The 24,894-nt window shown below is 40.9% G+C and overlaps 1 protein-coding gene across 1 annotated transcript in view; it reads right to left on the reverse strand.

Annotated features, from left to right (window-relative positions):
* The window catches only part of LOC110509531 (DENN domain-containing protein 1A-like), a 221,814-nt gene that overhangs the window by 44,663 nt on the left and 152,257 nt on the right, over nucleotides 1-24,894 (reverse strand). Inside the window, 4 exon segments of the mRNA XM_036967220.1 lie at nucleotides 5,693-5,793; nucleotides 7,664-7,774; nucleotides 9,073-9,126; nucleotides 24,728-24,808. Coding sequence (XP_036823115.1) covers nucleotides 5,693-5,793; nucleotides 7,664-7,774; nucleotides 9,073-9,126; nucleotides 24,728-24,808 — 347 coding nt within the window.

Here is a 24,894-nt window from a genome sequence, read left to right on the forward strand (position 1 = left end):
GCTTCGTTGCCGACGTTTACTGACACCAGACATATTCAACGGGTGTTGAGCATTCAAAAATGCATCAGTTATTCTGCGCTCTGGCACACTAAGACAAGTCTTTTGTTAAGAAATGTAGCTAGAAAGCTAGCTAGGTAAACAATGGTTCCCAACGCATGACGTGAAGTTAGGTAGCGAGCAAGCCAGCTAACATTAGGTAGCTAGATAACAGTAAACTTTAACTTGAAATGAAAATACTTTCTTTCAAAATTAGAAACGCGTAATATCTGAAAATGTAGCTAGCTAGACAAACTAGCTGATAAATTTGCTTTGGCTATCAACAGTTGCAGTGACATTCTAATGAAATTAATACTTGCATAGTGGATTTTGTTAAGACATGTAGCTAGCTAGCTAGATAAACAATGGACCATGATCACAACTTGTGTATGTTCAAAAAGCTCTCCTGTGAAGTTGTGACTTGCGACATATGCCTAGTTTCATGAATCAGGTCACATTTATTTGGACGGAAATCTGAGGTGCATTTAACTTATCCTCTTTAGCAGAGATAACTCTGGGTCTTCCTCTCCTGTTGCAGTCCTCATGGAGCACTTGATGGCTTTCGACTGCACTTGAAGAAACTTTCAAAGTTCTTGAAATGTTCCGTATTGACTGACCTTAATTTCTTAAAGTAATAATGGACTGTCCTTTCTCTTTGCTTATTTGAACTGTTCTTGCCATAATATGGACTATTTTACCAAATAGGGCTATTTTCTGTTTACCACCCCTACCTTGTCACAACACAATTGATTGGTTCAAAAGCATTAAAAAGGAAAGAAATTTCACAAATGTAACTTTGAACAAGGCACACTTGTTAATTGAAATGCATTCCAGATGACTACCTCATGAAGCTGGTTGAGAGAATGCCAAGAGTGTGCAAAGCTGTCATCAACTTTGAAGAATCTAAAATGCATTTTGATTTGTTTTAACACTTTTGTGGTTAGTACATGATTCCTTATGTGTTATGTCATAGTTTTGATGTCTTCACTATTATTCTACATTGTAGAAAATAGTAAAAATCAAGAAGAAATGAATGAGTAGTGTGTCCCAACTTTTGACTGGTACTGTATGTCACGTTATGTATTTACAGTTTTATTCACGTTTTCAAGTTCTGCTGACAAATACTAATATTCTGATTATTTAATAGATTATAATGGACACCTATGATGTGTGTAAAATTATTTTGGGTATTTTGTTGTACTGATTATAATGAGCAAATGCTAAGCTGTTTGCCAGCTATGTGTGGCGCCAAGTTTGTTGACATTGTACAATACATTATTGATGTCATGTAAACGCCTGTCAGAACAAAGATGTTATAATGAGGTGAAGGAATGGTTCAAATATCTTTTGAGTAAACTTCAGTAAGTGAATGATCATAGATGACACACCCCCTTCAACATGCATACTGCAAACAGAACAAACGGATCTTGTCTCCTCTTATTATCTATTATCTGGTTGATGAAAAAAATATAATAAATGGCGGCACGCACAAACTACTCATTTTCGGCTAACTTTTGATATCTAGAAAGTGTTTTACGAAATGATTTAGATCAATGTTGAGCTCAACCGTGACGTGATGAATTTGAAATAGTAATTGCTATTAGCTAATTCATATCGTGGTTTATGTCAGCCAGGAGTTCTCTAAATATGACCAGTTGTGTTACGTCAATCTTTTCTCAGTTAGCTCTAGGACTAATGTAGCCTTCATTTTCCGATTTGGATAATTGTGTTATGTCTTTCCTCAGTTAGTGCTAGGACTAATGTAGCCTACATTTTCTGGTTTGGATAATTGCGTTATGTCTTTCCTCAGTTAGTGCTAGGACTAATGTAGCCTACATTTTCCAGTTTGGATAATTGTGTTATGCTGTCACCACTTCTGTCAATGTCTCAACATTGCATCCAAAAATAAACGGGTCACATTTAGGACATAGCACTGTAAGGACTGTGATTGTGCTAAATGTTTCTGTGAGAAAACAGTGTAGCCAGCTCAAATACTGACTGTTGTGTCAATCAAAACTGGACGTTCTAAATAAGCGTTCTAATCACACTGGTTTGAGTGTACGCTGCAATGACAACTGTAGAATGATCACACTCGTGTGTTGGTACGTGTGAAAAGGTTAAAAGGTGTGTTGGTGCTAGTAAAGAAGCCTGCTGCTAAGGAAATGAAGTCAGCATGTTTCTACACTGAAACAATGAAAACTCCTGGAGCTTCTACAGTATGTGACCCATCTGAAACAGAGCTGTGTTTCACACCTTCAGTTAACTGTACACCATGGGTGGAGGAGATTATTCCTGTTGACTGAGATAGGTCCAATTACTCGGGTTCAACATTATACATACACGCATGGACAAATACAAACACAAGCACACATGTGCACACACTACCTCGTGCACACACGCAAACTCACAAACCTTCAGCCTTTGAACCAGAATAAGGAACCAGATACACTGCAACATTTTTTTTTATAAGTGACACTGTCAAACTATTGTGATATACTCAAAACTTGTAAACAGGTATTGTACTATCCACCCCTATTTCAGATGCTTCATGCATCCACATATGTATTTTATGCTACAGTGTCTAATACAACTTTAAAGGGGGCAATCTCATGATAAACAGTTACGGTTTGGGGCAGGAGAAATGTAAACACTCAAATTCATCGACAGAGCTAAATCAAATTTAAAGACAGAGCATTGGATGCAAGGTCGAGTTCTCATCAGGCGTGAACATTTGAGGCTGGGCTTGATTTAACCTGGTGTTGAGAAGGTGGAGGCGGGCGGAATGAGGAGGCGAGCAAACAGCCATTGTCATAGAAAAGCGAGGTGAGAAGAAAAATGTAGTTTTGATCAACTGAAGGATGAAAACATTGTAATAAAGTAGGCTAATGCAATTGAAGGCATGTATCAAATTGTTGCTTATACTGAAACTCACAATGTCATATCCAACCGTTATACTACACTTAAAGCAATAGCCGTGTGTGGTCCACTAGATGATAATTCCAGCATCGTTTTGATTGGGGCAGCGCAATCGCGCTGGGGGACTCATCTTGGAAAATCAGTCAATGTCAGATTTTTGTTACAACTGAAAGTTTTCAACCCTCTAGACTTTTTCCACATTTTGTTGTGTTACAAAGCGGGGGGAAAATTATTTAAATGTAATTTCTTGTCAACGATCTACACAAAATATTCTGTAAGGTAAAAGAGGAATCTGTCACGACTTCCGCCGAAGTCGGTCCCTCTCCTTGTTCGGGCGGTGTTCGGCGGTCGACGTCACCGACCTTCTAGCCTTCACTGATCCATTTTTCATTTTCCATTGGTTTTGTCTTGTCTTCCTTCACACCTGGTTCTAATCCAATCAATTACATGTTGTGTATTTAACCCTCTGTTTCCCCTCATGTCCTTGTCGGAGATTGTTTGATTGTAAACCCTCGACGGGTTTTGTACCCACTTTTTATTGTTTTGTAATTTTGGTTTTGGAGTTTTGTGAAGCACTTATTAAACGACTCCGTTTATACCAAGTTTGTTCTCCTGCGCCTGACTTCCCTGCCATCAACATGCACCCATTACAGATTTTTTTAGATTTTTTTTTACATTTGTCAAAACAAAAAACACTAATATATCTTGATTACAAGTATTAAACTCCTTGAGTCAATGTTAGAATCACCTTTGGTAGTGATAACAACTGTGAGTCTTTTTGAGTAAGTCTCTAAGAGCTATGCGCACACCTGGATTGTACAATATTTGCCCATTATTCTTAAAAAAAAATTCAAGCTCTGTCAAGTTGGTTGTTGATCATTGCTATACAGTCCATTTTAAGTCTTGGCATAGACGTTCAAGCTGATTTAAGTCAAAACTAATTAAGTGACTCAGGAACATTCAATGTCATCTTGGTAAGAAACTACAGTGTAGATTTGGCTTTGAGTTTAAGGGTTACTGTCCTGATGAAAGGTGAATTTGTCTCGTAGTGTCTGTTGGAAAGCAGACTGAAGCTGGGTATTATTTTGGATCTTGCCTGTGTTTAGCTCTATTCCGATTATTTTTATCCCAAAACCAACTCCTTAGTCATAGCCAATTATAAGCATACCTATAATATGATGCAGCCACCACCATTGTTGAAAATATGAAGAGTGGTACTCATTGATGTGTTTTTATTCTGTACAGCCTTCCTTCATTTCACTTTGTAATTTACATCAAATATATTTTTATTTGTCACATGCATTGTAAACAATAGGTGTAGACTAACAGTGAAATGTTCACTTCCGAGCAATGCAAAGAAACATTTTTGTTGTTGAAAAAAATAAATTAAAAAAGTCGATGAGCAGGGGTACGAGGCAATTGAGGTACATACTCTACATATACAAAAGTATGTGAACAGTCCTTCAAATTCGTAAATATAAAATTGAGGATAAAATTGAGGCAGTTTGGAACTTGGTGAGTGTTGCAGCCATGAAATCTCCATAGACAAACATTGTCAGTAGAATGGCCTTACTGAAGAGGTCAGTGACTTTCAACGTGGCACCGTCATAGGATGCCAACTTTCCAATAGGTCAGTTCATCAAATTTCTGCTCTGCTAGAACTGCCCTGGTCAACTGTAAGTGCTGTTATTATGAAGTGGAAACGTCTAGGTGCAACAACGGTTCAGCCGCAAAGTGGTTGGCCACACATCTCACAGAACGGGATGGCTGAGTGCTGAAGCGCGTAGTAGGTAAAAATCGTCTTTCCTCGGTTGCAACACTCACCACCATGTTCCAAACCTCCTCTGGAAGCAATGTCAGCACAATAACTGTCCGTCTGGAGCTTAATGAAATGGGTTTCCATGGCCGAGCAGCAGCACACAAGCCTAAGATCACCATGCGCAAAATGCCAAGCGTCGGCTGGATTGTTGTGAAGCACGCCGCTATTGGACTCTCTAGAGTGATGAATCACGCATCACCAAATCAAATCAAATGTTATTTGTCACATGTTCCAAATACAACAGGTGTAGACCTTACAGTGAAATGCTTACTTACAAGCCCTTAACCAAAAATGCAGTTAAGAAAAACAAGTGTTAAGTAAAAAATGATGAGTAAAAAATAGATAAGTAAAAATGCTACAGCATTCAAGATGATTCTGTGCTTCCAGCTTTGTGGCAACAGTTTTGGAAAGGCCCTTTCCTGTGTCAGCATGACAATGCCCCCGTAGACAAAGCAAGGTCCATACAGAAGTGGTTTGTCGAGATTGGTGTGGAAGAACTTGACTGGCCTGCACAGAGTCCTGATTGAACCTGATTGAACCTTAACCCAATTGAACATCTTTGGGATGAATTGGAACGCAGACTGCGAGCCATGCCTAATCGCCCGACCTCACTAATGTTCTTGTGGCTGAATGGAAGCAAGTCCCTGCAGAAACGTTTCAACATCTAGTGGAAAGCCTTCCCAGAAGAATGGAGGTTGTTATAGCAGCAAAGGGGGAACCAGCTCCACATGAATGCCAATGATTTTGAAATGAGATTTTCGACGAGCAGGTATCCACATACTTTTGCTCATGTAGTGTATGCCAATTTATGTCCATACATTTATTATGAATGGGTGGTCCCATGATTCAAACCCAATATCCTGGTGTTGCAAGTGTCATGCTCTATCAACTGAGCTACAGAGGACCATTGTGGTTACTCACCAGCAGTAGTCTATAAGGTGCTGAGGCAGGACGGGAATGTAAACGTGTTGCCAATACATGGGGTACATCATGGCCGCCGACCCATGAACATACGCCGTTAACTGTGAAGGAGAAAGTACAAAACAGGACAATCACCCACAACACCACAGAACATAACTATTTTTCAAAGTTTAATTTTGAAACATACACTACCGTTCAAAAGTAGATATTCCATAAAAAATCTGTTGTTTCCAGCTACAATAGTCACTTACAACATGAACAATGTCTACACTGTATTTCTGATCAATTTGATGTTATTTTAATGGACCGAATATGTGCTTTCTTTCAAAAACAAGGACATTTCTAAGTGACCCTAAACTTTTGAACGGTAGTGTACATTATATTGACAGTGTCACTATTTCTTGCATTTTCTTATCGGAGAAAAAAATACATTATAACCTCGGGTGCAATATGCTCTATACCTCTCAATTTGATACATTTGATACATATGAGAATATAGTTCACATTTCAGGAATACGGCTATAGCACAGTAAGTTCAAACGCTTCTCTCATCAAACTTAATGACAACAAACTAATTCTCAACGTTTGATATTCATAAGATGGTAATGATTATTCCCGAAAGTGTAATAGTTCTCTCTGCTCTTGCCTTGGTGATGCATTCACTCACACCTGAGAAATCTTTTGATGGATGATCAAATGTAAAAGTGTTGTAAAAGGACCACAACAAAGTCTAGGTGTGTACAGCATGCCTGTGTGGTTGGTTTTACAAGACCAGACTAAGTGTGTTGTAGTCTGGGTAGCTTTTTATTATTGAAGCATCCATAAAAGACGGCATGCTAAAACACTCTATTAATTACCTTCTTGTCCACCCAAAATGACAGTAACCATCTACCCAGGAAACCAAAGCCGACAGTCACAGTCACGAGCACGCATGCACACACGGGTTGAAGTCCAAGAGGAAATTGGCTATTACTCATGGCATCAAAGCTACACCAGAAATGAAAAAAATTACACCACCGTAAATTAGACCAGCAACCTCATTTACAGTAAGAAGATTAAAAAAATAAAAATCCCTACTCCTTCTCCCCTTGACAGTTCCTATCACTGACGCTTAGTACGAGCGTGACAAATCCCGCTCCCTTGTGTGTGTCAGGAAGGAGGAATGTAGCGCCAGCCAGCCTACGGGACTGATCAAATTCAGATGGCGCCGTCAAACGCTGGCAGATGTGTCAATAATAGTGACGTTGCGCTGCCCGACAAACAACAGAACAGCCTTTCCCCAGGATAACAGCGTTTGTCTCAGACATGTGACATGGGTGTTGGTCTATATTAAGAGCTGTCAAAAAGGCATGGGAGTGATCATAAAACCTTTCCCCCCCCCCCCCCCCCCCCCCCGTTACTAGAACCATAATGGAAGACTTAGGAATGCCTCAGGACTCCATGTTAGGACCGTTACTAGAACCATAATGGAAGACTTTGCTTCGTATGGTACAGTACAACAAAGGAGGGCTCCTTCAATGTATGTGTAAGGAGATAAGTCCTTTACACTGTCCTCTCTCGTAAAAGGTGTGAAGAGGGTTACCGGTGGAGGTTAGAAAGAAAAAAGGAACAGAACATGTAAAGGGTGTAAAAAGATTCTGCAGTTGCAGGGGAACTCACCCAGGTTCCCCACCCAGGTTCCCCACCCAGGTTCCCCACCCAGGTTCCCCACCCAGGTTCCCCACACAGGTTCCCCACCCAGGTTCCCCACCCAGGTTCCCCACCCAGGTTCCCCACACACATCAACAATATCTTAAAACATTTCTGCTGGATACAAATAAATCATTACAGTTGGGTGTGCAACCATTTATGCAACAGTACCAAGCCAATCCTGTGAAAAAAGGACACTTTCATTAATAAGTGGATATGCATGGAGAGATAGAGAGAGATGAGGAGTGAGAAAGGAGGAAGAGGGGGGAATGAAGAATCTACAGTACTTAGTTTGCTACAGCAGATGAGGATTCGACGCTCATAAAGCATACTAACGTACAGATGGAGCATGTTATTGACATCTACAGCTACAAAATATTCTGTTAGGTTTCTCTGCAAAAAAAAGAGGCAAAAAAACAACAAAAACCAAACAAGGTATAGGTTAGTCATGAAGGCAAGGGAGGACCAATGACTGTGCATGAATAGTACAAGGCATCAACATCAATTCAATAGCTTTTATTGGTATAACATAAGTATAACAGGTTAAGAATGTGTAACAGGAAGAGTGTGACAGGAAGACGCATCCCCGTTTCAATTCAAACTTTTCATTGCGATCATCAGAGTGTAATACAATTAAATACAATAGTGTAAAAAACATACATTTATGCTCTTTAAATCTGAGAATGCTTGAAAAAAATATGTAGGCATTCCACCAGAGGTGAAATAAGCTGAGGTAGAAGTCAGGGGTGTGTGTATGTGTGAGCCTATCTGTCTGTCATTCTCCAATCCTTCACAACCATTACTTTTGAAGACTGCAGCCTCCTCCTCCTCCGACACCTCCCCCTGATTACTGGGGTTCAAAGGTTGCCTGACGACTCATACTGCACACAATTCAATTATGTTGCTCTATCTATCGCTACATACATTCAGCCTGAGACTGCGGTCATCAAAGTGAGGGGCGTTGTACAAAATAAGTCATCAGTCATTGGATTGTCTCTAACCAAGCAGAGTATCAAAGCCAATGACTATTTCTGAAACACCCACGTGTGTTCAGGCTCTGGCCTAATCAATCGGTTTATCGGTCCAATCGGAGCGGTTTGAATGTGTTCGCATTTGAGATGTCATTGGGGAGGTGATTATATACTTATCGTAGAGAAGAAACATTAGTGTGGGTGTGGAGTTTTGCCAGAGTCATGTGGATGGGTAACCAGGCAAGTTCAAAGGCACTGCACTGACGGCTCCCTTCTTGTCTCCATCACGCCGTGGATATCAAAAGTAGAGAGACAAGCTAACATATAAGCTCTCCCTTCACCGCGTTCTGCCTGTCTCTCTAAAGGCCCACCAGAGATGGGGAGATGGGTAGCTGGGGAGGGCTCACAGCCTTAGAGGTCTAGCAAGGGCTTTCTGATTTGCCCCAACGGCAAACTAACTATCCAAGGATGCCAGGGGCATTCGGGGAAATCAAATGAGGTATTGAAGAGTGGAGTAACATTGGTGTGGTTTGTTATGGTTTTGATCTACAATGATAACTCCTTGGGGGTGAATCTGGGAGTTCTCTCATATCAAATCAGATGAGATTGAGTAATGTATTTTGGTATGTCATCAATGAGCTCAAATGGATATTGTCAGTGGTGCCGATTGTGCTGTGAATGTACACCAGAAACTGTGGGGTGAAGGCCGAAGATACTCACACTTTCAGGTATGCTGGGAAGTTCCCTTGTGTCAGGCACAGTGAAGTAGGAATGCTAAGAGGGTCAAAGAAATATGGCGGGTCAAAGGTCAAATTGAAGAGATGAAGGTATTTTAAGCCATCACAGTTCATGACAAAAGACATACGCGAATAGGATTAACACATCTGTTCAGTCTGGCACTCCCCTCAGTTTAGCACACCCTTACTCAGCCCTATCCAAAGTTTAAGTAGCTTTTATTCATTCTATTGTCTTATTCTTGTTTTATACTCTGTTTTTTTTCAAAGGCAATTCAAGTCCCATGTATTATTATTAATAATACTGTATAGACATTCCATACACTGAAAAAACTAACATACTGCCTTTTTTGTTTTCCTGTTTCCTGTTTCTGTTTTATTTTCTTCCGTTTGATGCCTAATGAACAATACCCCGTTCTCAACAATGGTAACAGCTCAGGGAAGATGACAGACAGGGAAGGGAAGGTGAGGTGGTGCCTTGAGACTCAACGTATGATAATAAACCCATCTCATTTTTCTGGAAGTAGGGGAAAAGTTGAGAGTGAAGGTGATGCAGTCATTACTTCCTCTATATCCCTCCCCTTGGAGGCGGTCTGTTTTTTTAGGTGTAACTCTGACTCGCTCCATCTCCAGTGAAACACTTTGAGTACGGGTCTTAACACAGAGCCCTGAGGCATTCCTCAAAATATTTTAAAAGGAATGGCCTGCATTGTACCTCATCCTCCTCTATGAAGGACAAGGCTGTACCTCGCTGACCCAAGTGCTATGGACAGGAGATGTGATACATTGATTTATTCTGCTAAATCCAACAAACATACTGTAGGCATATGTATTGTGTGTTACCTAATGGGGGTTTCACATGACAGGTGCAAGAAGGGCATTGCACCAAGGGAGCCATTGTTTTTTAAGCAGCGCTTCTGGGACATCACCACAGCACTCAGTTCAAATAACTTGAACTTTCATCCACTGCCCACCGAGTCTGACCCTACGGCTTTTGGCATATTGATGTAGTGTTGGAACCAGTTCAGGGAACAGAACCGAAAACCGGAAAATAATCTAATCAAATGTTATTGCTCAAATGCACCAAAAAGAACAGGTGTAGACTTTACAGTGAAATACGAGCCCATTCTCAACAGTCAGAGATAAAAATATAAATAATTCCTATATAAAACTAGGAAATGGTAACACAATACAACAATAAATGAGGAGTACCAGTACCGAGTCAATGAGCAGGGGTGAGAGGTAGTTGAGGTAATTGAGGTAATACAGTATCAAGGGGGAGTTAGAGCACTGATTATGCTTCCTCTAACTGACAATGAATGGGAGACATAAACCTAAATAGAAACTGATAATTGTGCACGACTTCAGTATTACTTACTAATACTGTTGTTACACAAAAGGTTTTTATTATTTTATTAGGATTATTTTTGCTCTCTCACCCCGACCGGTCATGTTATATAGCGCCTAAGTGGTCTAAGACACTGCATAGCAGTACAAGCTGTGTTGCTACAGATGCTGGTTCTATACCCGTGGCAGGCTTGATTGGGAGACCCATGAGATGACTGTAGGTTTTTGTTTTGTCTCCCTCTAAAAACAGAAATAATTCTAAATAACAAACTGGCTTTATTTAGAAATTAGTAACAATGTCTCACCCCATGTTCAAGAATGGCCCTTTTCTCGCTCATTTTACATTGTTTGAAAACAAAATATCCAAACTATTGTTATTTTTTAAACAAACTTCTCTTATTAATTTTGAATTACGTAAAAGCCCTTTGGATATTCTCACAGATATACACTGCTCAAAAAAATAAAGGGAACTCTTAAACAACACAATGTAACTCCAAGTCAATCACACTTCTGTGAAATCAAACTGTCCACTTAGGAAGCAACACTGATTGACAATACATTTCACATGCTGTTGTGCAAATGGAATAGACAACAGTTGGAAATTATAGGCAATTAGCAAGACACCCCCAATAAAGGAGTGCTTCTGCAGGTGGCGATCACAGACCACTTCTCAGTTCCTATGCTTCCTGGCTGATGTTTTGGTCACTTTTGAATGCTGGCGGTGCTTTCACTCTAGTGGTAGTGTGAGACGGAGTCTACAACCCACACAATTGGCTCAGGTAGTGCAGCTCATCCAGGATGGAACATCAATGCAAGATGTGGCAAGAAGGTTTGCTGTGTCTGTCAGCGTAGTGTCCAGAGCATGGAGGCGCTACCAGGTGACAGGCCAATACATCAGGAGACGTGGAGGAGGCCGTAGGAGGGCAACAACCCAGCAGCAGGATCGCTACCTCGCCCTTTGTGCAAGGAGGAGAAGGAGGAGCACTACCAGAGCCCTGCAAAATGACCTCCAGCAGGCCACAAATGTGCATGTGTCTGCTCAAACGGTCAGAAACAGACTCCATGAGGGTGGTATGAGGGCCCGACGTCCACAGGTGGGGGTTGTGCTTACAGCCCAACACCGTGCAGGACGTTTGGCATTTGCCAGAGAACACCAAGATTGGCAAATTCGCCACTGGCGCCCTGTGCTCTTCACAGATGAAAGCAGGTTCACACTGAGCACATGTGACAGACGTGACAGAGTCTGGAGACGCTGTGGAGATTGTTCTGCTGCCTGCAACATCCTCCAGCATGACCGGTTTGGCGGTGGGTCAGTCATGGTTTGGGTTGTTGCACACAGCCCTCCATGTGCTCGCCAAAGTTAGCCTGACTGCCATTAGGTACCGAGATGAGATCCTCAGACCCCTTGTGAGACCATATGCTGGTGCGGTTGGCCCTGGGTTCCTCCTAATGCAAGACAATGCTAGACCTCATGTGGCTGGAGTGTGTCAGCAGTTCCTGCAAGAGGAAGGCATTGATGCTATGGACTGGCCCGCCCATTCCCCAGACCTGAATCCAATTGAGCACATCTGGGACATCATGTCTCGCTCCATCCACCAACGCCACGTTGCACCACAGACTGTCCAGGAGTTGGCGGATGCTTTAGTCCAGGTCTGGGAGGAGATCCCTCAGGAGACCATCCGCCACCTCATCAGGAGCATGCCCAGCCGTTGTAGGGAGGTCATACAGGCACGTGGAGGCCACACACACTACTGAGCCTCATTTTGACTTGTTTTAAGGACATTACATCAAAGTTGGATGAGCCTGTAGTGTGGTTTTGCACTTTAATTTTTAGTGTGACTCCAAATCCAGACCTCCAAGGGTTGATACATTTGATTTCCATTGATAATTTTTGTGTGATTTTGTTGTCAGCACATTCAACTATGTAAAGAAACAAGTATTTAATAAGAATATTTCATTCATTCAGATCTAGGATGTGTTATTTTAGTGTTCCCTTTATTTTTTTGAGCAGTGTATTATTAACCCTGTTATTAGCAGGACAATATATATTGGTCATATTGGTCATGGCTCCCGAGTGGCACACAATGGGACAGCCTTGCAGTTTTCCAGCTGTATCCACTGAAAGCGCGCAAGATTCAAGGCACGAGGCCAGGGAGCACGGGATGGTCCGCAAAGCCGCGCACAGAAGACCGACCTAGCACATTGGGAAGGGGAGAGGAGGAAGGGGGAGGGGGTGGACCCCCACCCTGCCACACTGGCAACACTTTAAGGGGCATTGCACTAATGATGGCGCTGACTAGTGAAACGTTCCTGCGGTTCTGTTCTTAGTGCCAGTCTGCAGGTTCAAACTAAAACAATGTAACTAATAATGGCATCTTTATGCCTTCATTAATAAAATAATGATAAAAATGCAGATGTTTATTTCGTTATGGATCCATAACAAATAACTATGAGTATAAATATCAATGAATTACAGAAATATCCCCCAATCGTCTATATGTATATATTAGGGGTGAGTCACATTATATTTTTCGATATACTGTAGGCCTACCGTAGGCGACATGAGTCGCACTAGTGTTGAGTAATGTGCTGTTAAAAGTGGTGTAGGTCTTATTTATTAAAAGAGCATATTGAAGTTAGAAGCAATAGGATTTAATTAACAAGGCAAGTGAGTTAAGAACACATTCTTATTTACAAGGACAACCTACTCCTTCCTCCCCGTAGGGAAATTGAAACCCAGTCTCCTGCGTGCCCACAGGTACATTTTTACGGAGGAAATTGTCTTCCCTAAACTTGAAATGCCAGTTAGGCTCAACACCCGTTGTAAAGTGGATTAATATGCTTAATTTTCAGAAGTTATTTGCCCACTTTAGTTGTGATAAAAAACGTATCAAAACATATAGGCCTATGGGCTAAGCTACATGAGGTGTGCGACAATGATTTGAAAAGTGGCAAAAAAAACAGACATGCCTTTCTTGCCTTACTGCACACAAGCTGTGATAATATATAATTGAAAGGCTAATGTTGTCACCCATCAGACTATTCATGATGTATTCTTGCTGTTACATATACTACAGTTCAATAGTTTAGTGTCACTTAGAAATGTACTTGTTTTTTTAAGAAAAGCACATTTTTTGTCTATTAAAATAACATCAAATTGATCAGAAATACAGCGTAGACATTGTTAATGTTGTAAATGACTATTGTAGCTGTAACTATTTATCCGGGAAGGCCAGCATCCCGGAGTCATCTCTTAACTGTTGATGTTGAGACTGATGTTTTGAAGGTACTATTTAATGAAGCTGCCAGTTGAGGACTTGTGAGGTGTCTGTTTCTCAAACTAGACACTCTAATGTACTTGTACTCTTCCTCAGTTGTGCACCGGGCCTCCCACTCCTATTTCTATGCTGGTTAGCGCCAGTTTGCGCTGATCTGTGAAGGGAGTAGTACACAGCGGTGTACGAGATCTTCAGTTACTTGGCAAATTCTCGCATGGAATAGACTTCATTTCTCAGAACAAGAATAGACTGACGATGTAACGGTCATCGTCGTCTGATGAGGAAGAATCGGACCAAAGCGCAGCGTGCTAAGTGTTCATTTATTAAACTGAAACAAAAATAACAAAGTGCAAAACGAAACCGAAACAGTCCTGTCAGTTGCAGAACACTAAACAGAAAACAACTACCCACAAAACATGGTGGGAAAAAGCTACCTAAGTATGGTTCCCAATCAGAGACAACGATAGTCAGCCCGTCCCTGATTGAGAACCATACCCGGCCAAAACAAAGAAATACAAGACATAGAAAAAGGAACGTAGAATGCCCACCCCAAATCACACCCTGACCAAACCAAAATAGAGACATAAAAATCTCTCTAAGGTCAGGGCTTGACAGAGGAGTTTAAGAAGAAAGGTCTTTGTTTCTGGCCACTTTGAGCCAGTAATCGAATCCACAAATGCTGATGCTCCAGATACTCAACTAAGTTTTATTGATTCTTTAATCAGGGCAACAGTTGTCAGCTGTGCTAACATAATTGCAAAAGGGTTTTCTAATGATCAATTAGCTTTTTAAAATGATAAACTTTGCTTAGCTAACATAACATGCCATTGGAACACAGGAGTGATGGTTGCTGATAATGGGCCTCTGTACACCTATGTATGTAGATATTGCATTATATATCAGCTGTTTCCAGCTACAATAGTCATTTACAACATTATCAATGTCTACCCTGTATTTCTGATCAATTTGAAGCTATTTTAAATGGACAAAAAACAAGAACATTTCTAAGTGACCCTCAAACTTTTGAAAGGTAGTGAATCATATATGCGTGAAATTTGTTTGGATTTAAATGGACCATTATCTTCCACCTGTTTCGAAACAGGGCAGGGGAAAAAATACACGCACTTAAATAGCGAATGGACACTTTTCCCATTGTTTATTTTCGTGCCAGCCAGGTAGGATCGACTCCAGTTGTAAAGAGAAGCAATCCGCTTAATATTAGGAAAGTTGAGAAATAAATATAGTAGGCCTAGCCTATAGAAAGCTGATGGGATCCTCCTATTTTTAGCTTATAGAAATGTTGTGCAACATGAGCCCATGGGCTCTCATGAAATGTTTGATTCGATTTTTGATTACATTTGCATTGATGTCAGAGTTATTAGAGGGACAATAGAGTGCTGACTACCAGGCTGTTAGCAAGTTTATTAGTCTACTAATGACCATCAACAGAATCAGAGCTTGGAGAAGCCTACTTACCGTGACTAAATGGTCACGTGGAATTTGACTGCCATCATGATTTGTGACTGACGGTGTGGCGGTAATACGGTCACCTTAACAGCCCTAGTGTGGACCATGATGACTCCTTAGTGATGTAGATACAGAGGAACTTGACTCGACCTACTCCACTACAGCCCTGTTGATGTGGATGGGGTCATGGTCCACCATCCATTTCCTGTAGTCTACAATCAGTTTCTTTGTCTTGCTGACGTTGAGGAAGAGGTTGTTGTCTCTGACCTCCTCCCTGTAGGCTGTGTCATCATCATAGGGGATCAGGCCTGCCACCATAAAGTCGTCGGCAAACTTAATGATGGTGTTGGAGTCATGAGCGGCCACGCAGTCGTGAGTATAGTAGGGGACTAAACATGCACCCTGTGTTGAGGGTCAGAATGGCGGATGTGTTGTTGACAGCCTTCACCACCTGAGGGTGGCAGTCAGGAAGTCCAGGATACAGTTGCAGAGGGGGTGTGTTTAATCAGAGAGTCCTTTGCTTAGGGATGAGCTTGGAGGGCACTATGGTGTTGAACGCTGAGCTGTAGTCAATAAACAGCATTCTCACGTAGGTGTTCCTTTTCTCCAGATGGGAAAGGAAAGTGTGGAGTGCAATAGAGACTGAATTTGTGGATCTGTTGGGGCAGTATGCGACTTGTAATGGGTCCAGGGTGTCTGGGAGGATGGTGTTGATGTGAGCCATGACCAGCCTTTCAAAGAATGTCATGGCTTGGAATTCTTGGGCACAGGGCTATGGTGGTCTGCTTGAAGTAGGTATTACAGACTGGATCAAGGAGAGGTTGAAAATGTCAGTAGAGACACTTGCCACCTAGTCAGTGCATGCTCTAAGTGCATCTTGGTAATCTATCTGTCCCTGCAGTCTTGTGAATGTTAACCTGAATTTTGTATGAAAAGCATGCCCAAATTAAACTTCCTGCTACTCAGGCCCAGAAGCTAGGATATTCATATAATTAGTGGATTTTGATAGAAAACACTGTCTGGAACTGATCTGGCAGACGAAAACATGAGGAAAATCCTTCCAGGAAGTACTATTATTTTTTTTGAAAAGCTGTTTTTCCATTGAAAGCCTATCCACCATACAAAGACTTAGGACCCAGTTCACGATCTCTCTGGCTTCTTCTACATGTGGCCAGTCTTTAGGCATTGTTTCAGGCTTTTACTCTGAAAAATGAGGGAGATACAGCTCTTTCAATGGACAGTGGACATTTCCAGCCATGAGCCCAGCACGTAATCGGGAGTGCGCATTTCTTGTTTACCTTTTCTATTGACAAAGCTTTTGTCCGGTTGAAATGTTATTGATTATTTATGACAAAAACAACATGTGGCTTGATTTTAAACATTGTTTGACATGTTTCTGCAAACTTTTATTGTACTTTTGAAACTTTTTGTGTGGATTTTGAGAGCGAGCATTGTGCTTTTGGATTACTGAACTAAACGCACCAACAAAACTGAGGTTTTTGGACATAAAAAGGGACAATATCGAACAAAATGAACATTTATTGTCTAACATGGAGACCTGGGAACGCCACCAGATGAAGACCATCAAAGGTAAGTGATTAATTTTAATGCTATTTCTGACTTTTGTGACACCTCTCCTTGGTTGGAAAATGGCTGTAAGGTTTTCCGTGGCTAGGCGCAGATCTAACATAATCGAGTGGTGTGCTTTCGCCCGTGAAGCCTTTTTGAAACCTGACACAGCGGCTGGATTAACAAGACGTTTATCTTTAACCTCTCTGGGGTAGGCGGGACGCTTGCGTCCCACATGGCCAATAGCCAGGGAAAATGCAGAGCGCCAAATTAAAATACATTTCTATAAAATTCATTAACTTTCATTAAATTACACATGCAAGATAGCAAATTAAAGCTACACTCGTGAATCCAGTTACCTTTGACGAGCTTCTTTTGATGGCACTCCCTTTTGTCCCATAAACATCACAGATGGTCCTTTTGTTCGATTAATTCCGTCGATATATATCCAAAATGTCCATTTATTTGGCGCATTTGATCCAGAAAAACACCACGTAACATTTCAAACTACTTTTGTAATACATCTTATTTCTAAACGTATATAATCGATCAAATTGAAGACGGGATGATCTGTGTTCAATACAGGAGCAAAACAAACTGACGCTACTTTTCTGGTTATCAAAAGGTACACATGAAGTGACGTTCATTCTGAGCTATGGTACTTCTTCAATGCCAATTTCTACAAACTGGTGACATCCAGTGGAAGCGGTAGGAACTGCAGGAAAGTTAGAATTCTGGATTCCCGATGAAAACATATTGAAAAAAAAAAAAAAAAAATCTCAATGGTTTGTCCTCGGGGTTTCGCCTGCAAAATAAGTTCTGTTATACTCACAGACATGATTCAAACAGTTTTAGAAACTTCAGAGTGTTTCTCATCCAATTCTAATAATAATATGCATATATTAGGATCTGGGACAGAGCAGTGGGCAGTTAAGTTTGGGCATGCTATTTATCCAAAAGTGAAAATGCTGCCCCCTACCCCAAACAGGTTAATCATATTTATAAAACTTTCATCAATGTTTATGATGAGTATTTCTGTAATTTGATGTGGCTCTCTGAAATTTCACCGGATGTTTGTTTGAGACAATGATAACTGTACATAACGCGCCAATTTCAACTGAGATTTTTGGACATAGAAATTAACTTCATAGAACTAAAGCCCTTGGCTGGAAAATAGCTGTATTGTTTTCTGTGGCTAGGTGCTGACCTAACATAATTGCGTGGTGTGCTTTCGCCGTAAAGCCTTTTTGAAATCGGACACTGTAGTTTGATCTACAAGATGTTTATCTTTAAAATGGTGTATAATAGTTGTACGTTTGAGGAATTTTAAATATGGGATTTCTGTTGTTTTGAATTTTGCGCCCTGCAATTTCACTTGCTGTTGTCAAGGTGGGACGCTACCGTCCCACTGGTACCAGATAGGTTAAAAGTCTTACTCAAATCGGGTACAGAGAGTGTGATCACAATGTCGTTCCGAACAGCTGGTGCTCTCACGCATGGTTCAGTATTGCTAGCCTCGAAGCAAGCATCAACAGTATTTAGCTTGTCAGGTAAGCTCGGGTCACTGGACAGCTCCCGTCTGGATTTCCTTTTGTAATCCATACTAGTTTGCAAGCCCTGACACATCCAACGAGCTTCAGAGCGGGTGTAGTAGGATTCAATCTTGGTCCTGTGTTTACGTTTTGCGTGTTTGATGGTTCGTTGGAAGGCGTTGCGGGATTTCTTATAAGGCTCCGGATTAGTGTCCCGCTACTTGAACATGGCAGCTCTAGCATTTAGCTCAGTGTGGATGTTGCCTGTAATCCATGGCTTCTGTTTGGGATATGTACATACAGTCACTGTTGGGACGGCGTCGTCGATGCCCTTATTAATGAAGCCAGTGACTGATGTGGTAAACAACTGAATGCCATTGGATGAATCACGGAACATATTCCAGTCTGTGCTAGAAAAACAGAACTGTAGCTTAGCATCCGCTTCATCGGACCACTTGTGTATTGAGCGCATCACTTGTACTTCCTGTTTTAGTTTTTGCTTATAAGCAGGAATCAGAAGGATAGAGTTATGGGCAGATTTTCCAAATTGTGGGCGAACTTGTATGTGTCTCTGTGTGTTGAGTAAAGGTGAACTGGAGTTGTTTGCTGGTAGAAATGAGGTAAAACTGGATTTACATTTTCACCTGCAACCAGGAGCACCGCCTCTAGATTAACATTTTCTTGTTTGCTTATGACCCTATACATTGAGTGTGGTCTTCGTGCCAGCATTGGTTTGTGGTGGTAAATAGACAGCTACGAAAAATATAGATAATACAAATAATATTGGTAAATAGTAGTTTATTCTCCAGTGACTGCACGTTCACCAATATGACAGGGTAGAGGCGATTTATCCACTCTCCGATGTAGTCTCGTCAGGTATCCCACACGCTTGCCACTATACCGGCGGCGACTCCTTCTTCGAGTGTCGGGATTTGGGCATTGTCTGGGATAATCAGGATGTCTTTCGCCTCTGACTCATTGAAGTAGAAGTCCTCCTCCAAATTGAGGTTAGTGATAGCTGTTCTGATAGGAAACAATAAGTGAAACATTATGTACAACAATTTAAGATCAGCAGGGAACAAAAATAAACAAAATAGCACAATTGGTCTGTAAACTGTCCGCTATTCCCTCCAGCGACATTCTGTGTTGTAATCCAACGTTTCACATGGAATTTATTAACTACAAAAAGGTAAGAAGTGTTTTTAATTCTGGAGCTGCTCTGCACAAACAAGCTTGTTAGCTAGCTAGCTCTGGTCCAACCTTAAGCCAACTCTCAGGAAGTTCAAAGACAAATCAAAGTTACTCCATAGAAGCCACTCCTCCATAGGTATAATTCATAACAAGGACCAGCACGTCAAACCAAGCCTTCTTCTCCACCCTCTTGCACTCTCTCCCCACCCGCAAAATTTCAGTCGCATCTCGCACCCTACACTTGTCTGTCCATCACACATGTAAAGAACTATAGCCTAGGCAGCCTATAGCATCCATGCACTACCGGCTGCATAGGCTAAAACAACTATAGCTTGCCAGTTCCATGGCAAGCTACTCTATCCACACTGATTTGTGAAGTAATTTAATGTTGAGCTAATGAAAATAGAATGTTATAAACTGGTTCTGAACATTATTTTCCAGGTCATAATAGGTTTAAACCTCTAAAATCAACTTATTTTTTCATTAGCTCGACAGTAAATTACTTCACCAATCAGCGTGGATACAGCAGAACTGAAAGCAAGAAACGAGTAGAGCAACGCCTTCCAACGAACCATCAAACACACAAGGCAATCAAACAGGCAAAACGTCAATATCAAGACAAAGTGGAGCCGCAATTCAACGACTCAGACACGACACATGTGGCAGGGTTTACAAACAATCACGACTACAAAAGGAAAACCAGCCACGTCGCAGACACAGACATCTTGCTAACAGACAAGCTAAACATGTTCTTTGCCCGCTTTGAGGATAACACAGTGCCACCGACGCGGCTCGCTACCAAGGACAGAGGGCTCTCCTTCTCCGTCGCCAATGTGAGTAAGACATTTAAACGTGTTACCCTCGCAAAGCTGCTGGCCCAGTCAGCATCCCTAGCCGCGCCCTCAGAGCATGCAAAGACCAGCTGGCCGGTGTGTTAAAATACATATTCAATCTCTCCCTATCCCAGTCGGCTGTCCCCACATGTTTCAAGATGGCCACTATTGTTCCTGTATGCAAGAATGCAAAGATAACTGGACTAAATGACTGGCTATTGCCCCGTTGCACTCACTTCATGAAGTGTTTGAGAGACTAGTCAAGGATCATATCACCTCCACCTTACCTGCCACCCTAGGCCCATTTCAATTTGTTTAACGCCCCAATAGGTCCACAGACAATGCAATTGCCATCACACTGCACACTGCCCTATCCCATCCAGACAAGAGGAATTGTTAGAATGCTGTTCATTGACTATAGCTCAGCATTCAACATCATAGTACCCTCCAAGCTCATCATTAAGCTTGAAGCCCTGGGTCTCAACCCCGCCCTGTACACCAATGACTGCGTGGCCATGCACGCCTCCAACTCAATTATCAAGTTTGCAGACGACACAACAGTAGTGTGCTTTATTACCAACAACGACGAGACAGCCTACAGGGAGGAGGTGAGGGTTCTTGGAGTGTGGTGTCAGGAAAATAACCTCTCCCTCAACGTCAACAAAACAAAGGAGATGATCGTGGACTTCAGGAAACAGCAGAGGGAGCACCACCCTATCCACATCAATGGGACAGCAGTGGAGAAGGTGAAAGTTTGAAGTTCCTCTGCATATATATCACGAACAAACTGAAATGGTCCACGCAACACCGCCTCTTCAACCTCAGGAGGCTGAGGGAATTTGGCTTTTCAACTAAAACCCTCAAACTTTTACAGATGCACAACTGAGAGCATCCTGTCGGGCTGTACCACCGCTTGGTACGGCAACTGCATCGCCCTCAACCGTAAGGCTCTCCAGAGGGCGGTGCGGTCTGCACAACGCATTATTGGGGGTAAACTACCTGGCCTCCAGAACACCTACAGCACCCGATGTCACAGGAAGGCCAAAAAGATAATCAAAGACAACAACCACACAAGCCACTGCCTGTTCACGCTGCTATAATCCAGAACAGGCACATCAAAGTTGGGGCCGAGAGACTGAAAAAAAGTTTCTATCTCAAGGCCATCAGACTGTTAAAAAGCCATCACTAGCACTAGAGGCTGCTGCTTATATACAGACTTGAAATAACTGGCCACTTTAATAAATGGAACACTAGTCACTTGAATAATGTTTACATTTGTTGCATTACTCATCTCATATGTATATACTGTATTCTATACTATCCATCTTAGCCTGTGCCACTCTGACATTACTCATCTCATATGTATATACTGTATTATATACTATCCATCTTAGCCTGTGCCACTCTGACATTACTCATCTCATATGTATATACTGTATTCTATAGTATCCATCTTAGCCTATGCCACTCTGACATTACTCATCTCATATGTATATACTGTATTATATACTATCCATCTTAGCCTGTGCCACTCTGACATTACTCATCTCATATGTATATACTGTATTATATACTATCCATCTTAGCCTATGCCACTCTGACATTACTCATCTTATATGTATATACTGTATTATATACTATCCATCTTAGCCTATGCCACTCTGACATTACTCATCTCATATGTATATACTGTATTATATAGTATCCATCTTAGCCTGTGCCACTCTGACATTACTCATCTCATATGTATATACTGTATTCTATAGTATCCATCTTAGCCTATGCCACTCTGACATTACTCATCTCATATGTATATACTGTATTATATACTATCCATCTTAGCCTGTGCCACTCTGACATTACTCATCTCATATGTATATACTGTATTCTATACTATCCATCTTAGCTTATGCCACTCTGACATTACTCATCTCATATGTATATACTGTATTCTATAGTATCCATCTTAGCCTGTGCCACTCTGACATTACTCATCTCATATGTATATACTGTATTATATACTATCCATCTTAGCCTGTGCCACTCTGACATTACTCATCTCATATGTATATACTGTATTCTATACTATCCATCTTAGCCTATGCCACTCTGACATTACTCATCTCATATGTATATACTGTATTCTATACTATCCATCTTAGCCTATGCCACTCTGACATTACTCATCTCATATGTATATACTGTATTATATACTATCCATCTTAGCCTATGCCACTCTGACATTACTCATCTCATATGTATATACTGTATTCTATAGTATCCATCTTAGCCTATGCCACTCTGATATTACTCATCTCATATGTATATACTGTATTCTATAGTATCCATCTTAGCCTGTGCCACTCTGACATTACTCATCTCATATGTATATACTGTATTCTATAGTATCCATCTTAGCCTATGCCACTCTGACATTACTCATCTCATATGTATATACTGTATTCTATACTATCCATCTTAGCCTGTGCCACTCTGACATTACTCATCTCATATGTATATACTGTATTCTATAGTATCCATCTTAGCCTATGCCACTCTGACATTACTCATCTCATATGTATATACTGTATTCTATAGTATCCATCTTAGCCTGTGCCACTCTGACATTACTCATCTCATATGTATATACTGTATTATATACTATCCATCTTAGCCTGTGCCACTCTGACATTACTCATCTCATATGTATATACTGTATTATATACTATCCATCTTAGCCTATGCCACTCTGACATTACTCATCTCATATGTATATACTGTATTCTATAGTATCCATCTTAGCCTATGCCACTCTGACATTACTCATCTCATATGTATATACTGTATTCTATACTATCCATCTTAGCCTATGCCACTCTGACATTACTCATCTCATATGTATATACTGTATTCTATACTATCCATCTTAGCCTATGCCACTCTGACATTACTCATCTCATATGTATCTACTGTATTATATACTATCCATCTTAGCCTATGCCACTCTGACATTACTCATCTCATATGTATATACTGCATTATATACTATCCATCTTAGCCTATGCCACTCTGACATTACTCATCTCATATGTATATACTGTATTCTATACTATCCATCTTAGCCTATGCCACTCTGACATTACTCATCTCATATGTATATACTGTATTATATACTATCCATCTTAGCCTATGCCACTCTGACATTACTCATCTCATATGTATATACTGTATTATATACTATCCATCTTAGCCTATGCCACTCTGACATTACTCATCTCATATGTATATACTGTATTATATACTATCCATCTTAGCCTATGCCACTCTGACATTACTCATCTCATATGTATATAATGTATTCTATACTATCCATCTTAGCCTATGCCACTCTGACATTACTCATCTCATATGTATATACTGTATTCTATACTATCCATCTTAGCCTATGCCACTCTGACATTACTCATCTCATATGTATATACTGTATTCTATACTATCCATCTTAGCCTATGCCACTCTGACATTACTCATCTCATATGTATATACTGTATTATATACTATCCATCTTAGCCTATGCCACTCTGACATTACTCATCTCATATGTATATACTGTATTATATACTATCCATCTTAGCCTATGCCACTCTGACATTACTCATCTCATATGTATATACTGTATTCTATACTATCCATCTTAGCCTATGCCACTCTGACATTACTCATCTCATATGTATATACTGTATTCTATACTATCCATCTTAGCCTATGCCACTCTGACATTACTCATCTCATATGTATATACTGTATTCTATAGTATCCATCTTAGCCTGTGCCACTCTGACATTACTCATCTCATATGTATATACTGTATTCTATACTATCCATCTTAGCCTATGCCACTCTGACATGACTCATCTCATATGTATATACTGTATTCTATACTATCCATCTTAGCCTGTGCCACTCTGACATTGCTCATCCATATATTTATACATTCTCATTCCATTCCTTTATTTAAATGTGGGTGTATTAGGTTTTTGTTGTGGAATTGTTAGATATTACCTGTTAGATTTTGCTGCACTGTTGGAACTATGAGCACAATAATTTCCCTACACTCACAATAACATCTGCTAACCATGTGAATGTCACCAATAAAATTTGATTTGATTTGAGCTATGGAGAAAAAAATAATGGTTCTGAGAGATTGGAAAATCATTTCAGTTCCATCCCCTGGTTGCTTCTCTGATGAAGTGCAGTTTCACAGCAAATGTCATTGCCATAGGGTAGAGAGAAATGTTTGCAGTTTTGAATATGATATCTGAGTGAGAGTGGCTAAGACAATTAATGGGGGCCCCCCAGTTGGTAAGTTGACCATGATTAGATAGATGGCCATGAGGTCTACAGTGACATGGTCAAAGACTTACCACGCTAAGTTGGACAGGCACTCCAGGATCAGGGATGGGGAGTGTGTAAAGTGACTTCAGGAGCTCTCGCCACTGACTCTCCTGAAACACACACAAAAACAGACACGTACAATCTCACACAATGCACCACAATCATTTTGGCCCATTCCTCCTGACAGAGCCAGTGT

The sequence above is a fragment of the Oncorhynchus mykiss genome, chromosome Y, assembly GCF_013265735.2.
Source record: "Oncorhynchus mykiss isolate Arlee chromosome Y, USDA_OmykA_1.1, whole genome shotgun sequence".
Classification (NCBI taxonomy): domain Eukaryota; kingdom Metazoa; phylum Chordata; class Actinopteri; order Salmoniformes; family Salmonidae; genus Oncorhynchus; species Oncorhynchus mykiss.